This window comes from Bison bison, unplaced genomic scaffold (assembly GCF_000754665.1).
Source record: "Bison bison bison isolate TAMUID 2011002044 unplaced genomic scaffold, Bison_UMD1.0 scf7180017864290, whole genome shotgun sequence".
Taxonomy (NCBI): Eukaryota; Metazoa; Chordata; class Mammalia; order Artiodactyla; family Bovidae; genus Bison; species Bison bison.
The window spans coordinates 429,067-439,701 of record NW_011494862.1 but is presented as its reverse complement, the minus strand read 5'-3'; the positions used below and the strand labels follow the sequence as shown (position 1 = coordinate 439,701).

General features: G+C 45.0%; 1 protein-coding gene across 2 annotated transcripts in view; it reads right to left on the bottom strand.

The window, feature by feature from the left end:
• Positions 1 to 10,629, bottom strand: part of DNAJC6 (DnaJ (Hsp40) homolog, subfamily C, member 6) — a 177,520-nt gene extending 166,891 nt beyond the window's left edge. The window contains exon 1 of one of the 2 annotated variants that reach the window (XM_010850261.1): positions 10,511 to 10,629. In XM_010850261.1, coding sequence (XP_010848563.1) covers positions 10,511 to 10,625 — 115 coding nt within the window. In that variant the 5' untranslated portion in view covers positions 10,626 to 10,629. Of the gene's footprint in view, positions 1 to 999; positions 2,802 to 10,510 lie in introns of those variants that run through there. The other variant, XM_010850262.1, reaches the window with a different exon arrangement.
• Between the last annotated feature and the right edge of the window lie 6 nt (positions 10,630 to 10,635).

Sequence of the window (10,635 nt, the reverse complement as noted above, 5' to 3'; positions counted from 1 at the left end):
AGCAGGCAAACCCTAAAATTAGCGCTGGGGAGGCTGGGGCTGGCCCAGGTGGCGCGATGATGGCGCGGCGGCTGTCCTGGAGCTTTACCCGGGAGCCTTGCTGCCTGCATACCCTGCACCTTCCTCCTGCACCCAACCGGGAGCAGCACCTACGCAGCACCAAGGACGGGCTTCCTTCCTGGGAACAGGATTGGGGTACGCCCTGTAGCCTCCCGAGCCTTGAGTTCTAGAGCTCCTCCCCCGTTTGCGGATGAAAATGTAAGGAGCCTCAGAATTCAAAACCTCAGTATGCTCCAGAATCGTTGTTGAGCTTAATATTTGTCTGGCTCACTTTAGAGACCCCTGTCCTTTCCTGAATTTTCCTTTAAATCCGTTCTGTCTTCCCCCATGCCTCAACAGAATTGGGGGATGTAGGGGGAAGGTGCTAGGGGAGGGCCCAGGGATCTAGGGACAGAGGCTAGGGTTGGGGTGGGGGGAGAGTTTGCATCTGAAAATCCCTCTGCAAGATAAACACTTCTGAAGGTCAGTGACAGCTCCCCGTTGGATCCTCCTGAAAAGGTGAATCTTCATTAAAGGATTCTTGGCCCACATTTTTCTTGAGAACCCAGACTGTAAAAAGTCTGAAGTATTTCAGATATTGCAATTCCAATAATGTATTGAAGACCTATATATTAAGTACTGTGAACACTCTTGAAATAAAAGCAAGCTATTATAAGGAAATTTGTGAAATGTAAATATGTGTTTCTCAGCCAGGATTAAATGAAGAATGCAAAAATGTTGTTATATTTAGTAGCACAAAAATGGATAACTGAATGACACAGTATTTGGAAACCAGAAACCAGTTAATTTTAAAAGTCATGTTTATTATATAACTAGACTTTTTAAATAATATATGCACACTACTTTTAAACCAGCCATTTAATATACACTCAGCATGTCCATGGAGTGACCTCTTAACCCTAGCATCTTTTAGCCTTCCCTCTGCAGTCAGCCTCTTACCTTTATTTTCAGAATCTTTCATTCTCTCCCTCCTGCCTCTGCTGCAAAGTAGCAGGAAAGTCCGGCTGATTCTGCAACTCTGACTTTAGATCTGTCATTCAGACAGTCAGCAGTCTCGGGGACAAAGTCCCTCAACGGAGGAGCACCAGGGCTCTGATAATTGCATGCAAGTCAGTGTGTTGGGTTATAATTTTGCTTATACTGAAGCGGAAAGGATGGAGATGAAGGCAGACGTAAACACAAATTCCAAAACGTGGCATGGAACTGGATCTGGAGCCTAGGCTTGCCATTCCTTGCAGTAGGTTAGGGCACTGTTTAGTGCCTCCTTCTCTCCAGAGAGATTTGATTCAAATTGAAAGGGGAATGTGTGTGCCATGCACCAAGCTTATCCTCAAATGGAGACCTTCATTTTGGCGGTGGATTAAGAGCCCTGTGCCATTTCTTCTTACATATTCATTCATTCAGCAAACATTTCTTTTACCTTTCTGTGGACCAGGCTCTGTGCCAAGTACTGGGGATAAAACAGTAACAGAACCAGCCCCAGTCTTCAGGCCACTCACCAGCTGTTACAATGCAGCATACAGTGCCATACAATGACCTATATCTGCTGTATGGACCTAGATTATTGAACCCATTTCACCCAGGCGTAAGTTGGTACTCAAGGCTTTAAAGCCACTGGATGGCTGAGACAGAAATGATCTGTGGAAAGCCAGACCCAAGACCCCTCTGTTAGATAGCCAGGAATACTCAAGCAAACCTTTCAATCATCCAGTTCCAGCTTACTTTCAATCATTACATAGCTCCAATTCATCCCTTCATTCATTCACTCAACAAATGGTTATCAGTGCCAGGCACAACTCCACCTGCTAGTGACTCAGGAGTGCAGGAAAACAGACCAAGTACCTGCTCTCCTGGCTGTCACATTTGGGTGGGAGGCTTCAGACAGGTCATAAACAAATAAATACAAACATATAATTAATGGCAGTGAATGCTGTGAATAAAACTGAAGCATGATAATAAGGTAAAAGAGGTGCTTTTTAGATAGCGTGGCCAGGGGAGGTGCCACTTAGCATACTTTTGTGGGAAATGGATCAGAGTTAACACAGTCCCTTCCAAAAGTCTTCACTCAGAAATTGTTTTAAAAGTTCTGAACTCTCACAACCTCCTTAGCTCCAAGTGCACTCACTAATGGGCAGTATTTATTCCCCATTATACAGATTGGTAAACTGATATTCAGAAAGATTAACTGACCCAATCCAGGCCCTCACTAAGTTGGAAGAACAACAAAAAGAAAGACACCCTTTGCCATACAGCAGAAACTAACACATCTTTGTATATCAACTATATTCCAATAAAAAATTATTTAAAAAAATAAACCAACCCATTGCTTTCATCCCCAGTACAATACTGACATGGAAGTTTTGCTGGAGGGAGGAGAGGTAAGAAGGTGAAGGCCTATCTCTACCACTATTACCTGAGTTGTGTAGGGCAGGTGATTTAACCTCTCTGTCATCAGTTTACTCATCTGTAAAGTGGGGCTAATCATTCCAGCCCTGTGTATATTCCAGGCTGTTCAGGAGATCAAAAGAGAGAATAGACATGCCACTTTGTAAACCAAGTTCTATATAAATATAAAGTATAATTATCAACATACTTGGGCACATTAAGAGAACTAATTGCTAGTATTTACCTGCTCATTACTGCAGCCCAAGTTAAACACAGCTATGGAGCAAAAGCTTGTCATGGCCACTAGGGGTCCTGGAGTTGACTGCTGCTGCTACTGCTGCTGCTAAGTCGCGTTAGTCGTGTCCGACTCTGTGTGACCCCATAGATGGCAGCCCACCAGGCTCACCCATCCCTGGGATTCTCCAGGCAAGAATTCTGGAGTGGGTTGCCATTTCCGTCTCCAATGCATGAAAGTGAAAGTGAAGTCACTCAGTCGTGTCTGACCCTCAGCGACCCCATGGACTGCAGCCTACCAGGCTCCTCCGTCCATGGGATTTTTCAGGCAACAGTACTAGAGTGGGGTGCCATTGCCTTCTCCAAGAGTTGACTGCTAGCCGCCACAATTTAAAGACTCCTCCAAAGTGTGGGGTAATTTTATTTTTTTTTTCCATCCTTCCTTGACAGCGCATAATAACTTTATGCTCATCTTTGAAAAAAAGGCCAATGAGAAAAATCTGCCTTCACTGGAATTCCTCACTGCCCACCAAATGGGCCAGGCTGGCCCATAAATCACCTCAAAGAAACAGGCATCTCCATCTCCAAGGACCAAGGCCAGGGCAGCCAAAAAGTGCCCAGTTCAGAGCTCCTTTAGGGGCAGATAGGGTGAAGAAGGAGGTGCTAAGAGCCACCATCCAGGTACTCTTTCATCCAATAATATTCATTATGCCAGACACTGCTCTGAACACAAATAACACAGTGTTGAACATAACATTCTGTTCTTAAAGAGCCTGTGGTCTCAGAACAAGAGCTTTCCACAAGGCTTGCTGATTTACTCCATTAGGCCAAGGCTTGGGTTTGAATAGGACAGCAGAAGAGGCCGGGTCCAAACACAAGCTCTGCCATTTCCTGGCTCCTGAGGTAGCTGGGATACGTTCCTGCGCCTCTCTCAGTCTCTATTCCCTGATCTGTAAGATGCAGACAATAAGGCACCTACTTCCTAGGGCAGGATGAGGCTCAAGTGTGCCTCTTTCTTCCATTTCCTTCCTTTTATTTTTATTATTATTATTTTTTTTTAAGAAAAACGCTGTTATCAGTTCGGACGTAGGCAGCAACCCAGGACTGGGGGGTTGAGACCCTCCTCCTCTCAAGGGAGCACAAAAAAAGAAAAAAGAAAAAAAAAAAAGCCCCTCCCCTACAGAACCCACAACGAGAATCCTCAGCCTCGTAAAATGCAAAAATGTCTAAGAATATTTATATATGTACCATTTTTTATAAATAAAGCTGGTCACTCAAGTAAGTCAGTGCATGTCAAGTACACAGCACAAAACTATGACGCATAAAGGGAGGGCTCCATAAATGCTGTTAAGACTAGTATTATCACCTACTGATCTGGATCAAGCATACCCCTCAGCACCTCAGTTTCCTCTTAAAATGAAGAAAATAATAAACAGCTAATATGGCTATTGTGAGAATTACATATCAGGAAAACTATATAGCCCTGGCATACAGGATCAGCTCAAGCCCTGCCAGGCTCACTTCAGGCCCCTTTTAATCAAGCAGGTTTTCCAAGAAAAAAAAAAAAACTAAAGCTGGGAGGATTGAGGAAGAGGGAGAGGGGCTGGGATTTATATTAACAAGGAAACAATTTTCTTCCCAAGAGTGTGGTCTTTTCTAGGGTTACATGCATTTTACTCAACACTGTATTTTGAAAAGGTTCAAAATACAAAAAGTTGAAAGAATTGCATGGCAAACATTTTCAAGTATATTTACTAAATTTGCTTTATCACATATATGCTTATCTTTCTATTCATCCTTACTTGATTTTTTAAATTAAGTCAAAAGAGATCTGGTCTTCTTCAGATAAAACAAGTCTTTATTTTCCCTCATGATACAGATTTTACAGAAGCATTAGACTGTTTGATTCTGTGGCCATTCTAAGCAGTGTTTGGTAATTCTCAGAAGTCTTATCTGGCCTGCAGTAAACAAGGATGTGGCCACATCAAGGCCACACACAGTTGAGGAACAAGGATGAACTCAAGTCTTGGAGCTTTCCAGAACAAGGCAGTGTCTCTGGCAGATCCTACGCTCCTATTAAACTGGTACCAACAACCATTAATGGAAATGACGCTCCATCTCAATAACCAAGTTTAGGGAAAGCGTCAGGCAGGCTCCACTGGCCACAAGTCCCTTCACAGCTCTGCCCAGTCCTTGTCTTCTCAGATGCCACTTCTGAGTCATTAGACTGGTGAGTCATCCCCAGGGAGGGAGGCCATCTTGAGAGCAAAACCAAAAAGAATTTTCAAGAACAATGAGTGACACCCTGAATTGAAAGAGAATAAGGTTTTTCATTGTCCTAGCAAAATAACAGTGAAAAAAAAAAAAACATGCTGCTGTTAACACTGTGGGTTCAACTGCCCAGCTGTAAATTGTACTGAGAAGAAAAACTCAGCAAAAAAAGCTTTCACATTCCCTTGGAAATCTGAGAGCAAAAGAGACTTGGAGGCTATGTCTCAAATTAGGCAAACCTAATGATCTTTCAGTAACTTGCCTGGACCTCTTCTGGCTTAGTCATTCATTTCCCAAACATGGCAGGGTAGGGTGACAGGAGGGTGACTTCACCTGCACCACCACATTTTGTCCTCCCCCAGCCAAGCCTCTGTTTGGTTTGCTCAGCCGCGAGAGAGATGTCTAGAGTGAGAAAACTGCTGCCTGGGAGTGGGTTTGTGATTAGGGGCACCGCAGAGGAAGGCAGCATGACTATAAGAAAAGCTGGGTGGGCTCTGATGAAGCCAAGCCACAAGGCAAGGGGAAGAGAATTCACACATGCAGTGCCTACTGTGTGCCAAGCACTCTTCTCATCAGCAGCACCATACATTTGAAGAGAACTTATTTGCCAAGCATGGCCTTTAAAGCAAGGACTTTCACAGCACACTGCCTAGGTTTGAATCCAAGCTTACTAGTTGTGTAACTTTGAATACGTTACTTACCCTTTTTGTGCTGCAGTTTTCTCATTCATAACATAGACTGTAAAACAGGGTTATTGTAAGAACTAAACAAAATTAAAATATTCACATGTTTAGGACAAGAGCTGGCACACAATAAGCTGTGCAGCATGCATGTTAACACTTGCTGGTCCATCTCTTTTTTGTAATTTTTTTTTCTGGACATGCCGCAAGACGTGCAGGATCTTTGTTCCCAGACCAGGAATTGAACCTGTGCCTCCTGCAGTGGAAGCAAGGAGCCTTAACCACTGGACCACCAGGGAAGTCCCAGCCCATCTTTTTCAGATGAGAAAACTGAGGCAGAAAGAAGAAAGGAGACTTGCTGAAGGACACACAGCTACATGGTGGCAGAACCTGGATACTGCCTGTCATTGACTTCTCACAAACCCTGGGAGGGAAGTGACATCCTCTTCCTTCTATCAGTGAGAGCCTGGAAGGCAGACAGCTTAGTAACCTGCTCATCACACAAGCTGGCAAATAGGAGAGTTAAGATTGAAAATCCCACATTCACTGTCTTTAAAGCCTTTGCACATCCCACTAGGCTGTTCTCAAGCATTAGCGTACATCAGAATGACTGCTGGGGTTGGTTAAGCATAGGCCGCTGGGCCCTACCTCCAGAGTTTCTGATTGGGTAGCTCTGTGGTGGGGGGCCAGGGATTGGCATTTCTGACAAGTTCTGGAGAGACTGTTGCTGCTAGTCTGGAGCCTGCATTGCCTACAATCAGGCACCTGTATGCAGAACAGAGAGTAGAAGGGATGGGGCCCAAAGGTTATGGGTCCCACCCCAGCAAAGGCTTGGTTACTCTCCTGGGCCTAGCAAACATACTTTGCATTTACATGGTCCTTTGATAGTTATGATCTCATCTGATCTTTCCAACATCCCTACGTAGTGATCATTATCCCCATTCATTGTGATTTGTTTGTAGGGACATATGGTTAAGAAAATGGCAGTGAGAGCATAAACCACAGGTCACCTGACAAGTGTTCTGTTCTTCCCTCCAAGTAACTGATCCTGGAAACACTACCTGCTGATGGAGACTGACTCCAGTTCCAACTTGTGACTTTACAAAGAATAACTTCAATTCAGGCAAGGGCACTTCGGCCCACCACAGTTTGTGGGAGGTAATTTCTGGTGGGAAGAGCATAAGACCCATTTTCTACCATCATTTCAAGGACTAGGAAAGTCTACTGCTCACAAAATACTTCCACCAACTATTTGCTCCCTGCTTGATAGCCTAAAAGCTTTGATACTTGACTAAAATGTGATTCTCTATAAAAGATGAAAGCAATTTGGGGGGTTAATTTCTACTGGAGCACAGCTTGTTCATTTAGAACAGCTTGCATGGTTAGTATAGTTTTTAAAGTTGCTTGGACATATAAGCCAATAACTCATTAGTATCTAGAATATTTCAAGAACTTCTATAAGTAGATAAGAAAAAAACAAACCCCAAGAAAAAAATGGGAAAAGACATAAACAGGCATTCACACATGTCTTAGTCACATATGGCCAATATTCATATGAAAAAATCCTCAGCTTCATTATTTGTCAATATAATGACTTTGTCAAATTCAGTATAAAACAACCAGGCAGTACCACTTCATACCCATCAAAAAGGCAGACATCACTGAGTGTTAGCAAGGAAGTAAGGAATCGATATATATATATATCCTAGAGGATTCAATTATTACTTATCCATTCATGTATTGTTACCCAATAAATAAATAAACATATTTACATTCATCTTCTACATTCAGGATACAATGTTAAGCTGAAACGATGCCAGGGATTCACAGAAGCTATGCTACTTCTCACCTGTAATCTCCTGGTGGAAAAAAAGGGGGTAAGGGGAGAGAAGGATACTGACATGGAAGGCCTTCCAGTTGGCCCAGAAGGGACTGCTGCCCCTAAGGAGCTTCCAGTCATGTTTCACCCCACCACCCACTGAACTTCCCATATTCGGGGTGTGATCATATGGTTGAATATCTGGACGAAAATTAATAAAAATAACCACCACCTGTGAGCTACTATGTACCAAGCACTTTATATACATTAACCCATTTAATCATCACAGTAACCTAAGACAGGAATATCATTCCTATCTTACATATGATAGATAAATGAGCTTTAGAAAGATTCAGCACCCGGCCCAAGATCACACCATTTATTAGTGTGCCACTCATCAGTGGCAGCTTTAAATCACAGTCTGTCTGGCACCAAACCATATGATTATAGATGCCCTAAGTGATGTTGACATCATCATGAGAAATTCAGGCCACCTTTAAGGAAAATTTAATAAAATTTGGATATGGATTTTACTCATTGCATAATATTCATTCATTTTACTTCTTTCTTCTATGAGTATAGATATTGGAACATGTTTATTTTGTCTGACGTGGAAGAAAGGAAGCTGTGTGGATAACCAGGCCTAAAACGGCCACACACCAGTCCTATGAACTTCTGCAAGTTACCCAGTCTCTTGCTTCACTTTCCTCATCTCTAAAATGGGGGAAATAAATACCATCCATCCTCCCTCTTTCCAAGGTTTGTTAACATCTAAACAAGACCTCATAGTTGAGCTATTCTGTAAACTGTAAAGTATCATATAAGACATTTTAATGGCCTCATCTCCAGGTTGGGGTGGGGGGAAATAGGGAAATACAGTGATCAGCCAAGATCCTACTGAAGAAGAGAGGTGTGGCATGGCAGTGGGCCCTGGGAATCCACGGGTGAAGTCTAGGGTGGGAACAGAGAAGAGGAGAGGGTGGCTGTGTACACAGTATACACCTGGGTTTAAAAACTGTAAAACTAGAAAACTTATCCTCACCCAATTCACTGCAGTGGGAATATCGGTTTATTCCTCTTTTGTAAAACATTCACACAACACCCGTAGTAACATTATGCATGTAAGTATCACTAAAGCAATACTTGTTGCAATTCTCAATCTATTCAACTACTCAGGCAAGCTAAAAAAAAAGACCTACTAAGTTTCAGCAACCGTTTGATGCAAGGGGAAGGGAATTTAATTGGCATACTGACTAAAAGTAAGAATATATCCTTTGAAAGCTCGCAAGACGACAATGCCAAGCCACAGAGTCTCCCTAACTTGAAAAGCTTGTTTCTAACACAATAAATAAATATTTGAAAATTGTTTTTGCCCTTTGTCAAATTTCTCTTTAGAATGCTTACTATGTGCCCGCACTTTACAATTATTAACTCATTAATTCATTTAATCTTCCAAACAACCCTGGGGTGGAGGGGGGTGGTGACGCCAACACCAGGGACAGGGCCCTGGTGCAGCCTGCCTCTGGCCCTGGTCGGCCATTTTAGAGCTCAAGGCATGTTAGCCTCGGAAGAAGAATGCTCACATGATGGAAACAGATGAAAAGGACAAGACAGGACACACACAACACAAGCAAACAGGTATCTTAAAAGTACCAAATCCTGACTTAGCTTGGTGGGAGATGCAAAGATGAAGCGGATGAGAACTTGCCTACATGGAACCTATAACAGCAGATGAACAGTGACGAATGCCCTATGGATGACAAAATTCCAAAAGAGAGGCTACAGGTGGCATGAACCCCAGGAAAGGCTTCCCAGAGGAGATGGCATTTGTGCTAGTCCTGAGGGATGGGTAGGAATTGGCCAGGCTGAGAGACCAACGCATGGCCACTGCAGATAGAAAGAACGCAGTGAGCCAGCATATCGGATCAGGCCCCTGTGCTCAGAACATGCCGGCAACGTGCAGTGCCTTCCCAGCTCACTTGGAATAAAATCCCAACTCCTTGTCACATCCTACTCAGACCCTGAGCAGGCCCTGTCTCCCTTACTTTCCCCTTGCTAAGCTCAGGCACTGGGATGCTTTCCACCTGTTATTGCCTCTGGCAGGATGCTCTAACCCTGGCTCCATGCTGGAGTAACTCCGGATCAGTCTTCAGGCTCCACTGCAATGGCACCGCCTCAGAGACCCTCCCTGGCCACCTTCCATGTAAGCCAGGGCCCCTCTACCTTTTTGCCTCTCCCAGCAGATGATCTGATTCCTGCCAAGTACACACGGCAATTTGTAATGGGGATTTTTACCGGTCTGACGTGTTTTATGTCGGTTCCCCCTCTGGAAGTAGTTCCATGAGCTGCGGCCTTGTCTATTTGGTTCTCTCCCGGCCCTGACACACTGGGGAGCTCAATAAACATTTTGGAATGAATGAAAGCAGTAAGTCAGGGATTGAATACATGTGAGTGAAGGCCTAGTTGAGGACAAGGTAGAATGTGTTTGGGAAATAGGTAATCGTTACTAGAGTGTACATGATAACAGGTTGGAAAGGGGGTGGGTCCAGATAGGGAGGACCTCAAACGCAGACCTGGATCGGATTAATTCCCCCAAAGGGTACTGCATTGCAGGTGCGGGCCAGGTGTTCGGGGGTGGGGGATACAAACTGTTTCTCCGAGGCACCCCGGATTCTCTCTGCTCAGAGCCAAACGGACACACAGGGACTTCTTCGGGAAATAAACAAGCTGCAACCACCTGAGCCAAGGGGAGATGCTCAGGGGTGGAGGGGGATGGAGGGGCGTGAAGAGGACTGTCTTTGAGCGACCCCGGGGGAGCTCCGGTACTGGTCTAGTCCCTGCGGCCAAGGGTCAGGGTGGAGGGTCGCCCAGGCAGGGCCAGACATCCAGGCGGCGTCGCCCCCGCCCGTGGGCCCCAGGGAGTTCAGGGGGGTGAGTTGGGGGCCGAGAACCCAGCGGGAGATGCCACCTACGGCCTTCGGGGCCACCGCAGCCCCCCAGCAGTCGAAGGCCGGCGCCCGCGGCGCGCAGTAACAGGTCCCGCGGCCGCGCCCACACTCACCCTGCGCAGCCTTGGAAGCCGAGCGCGTCCGCCAGAGCCGCCGGGTCGCCTTCCACGGCCGCAGCGAAGAAAACAGCCTCCGGCTCTTCTTGCCGCTCTTCTCAGTTGCTCCCATCTGTGCGCCC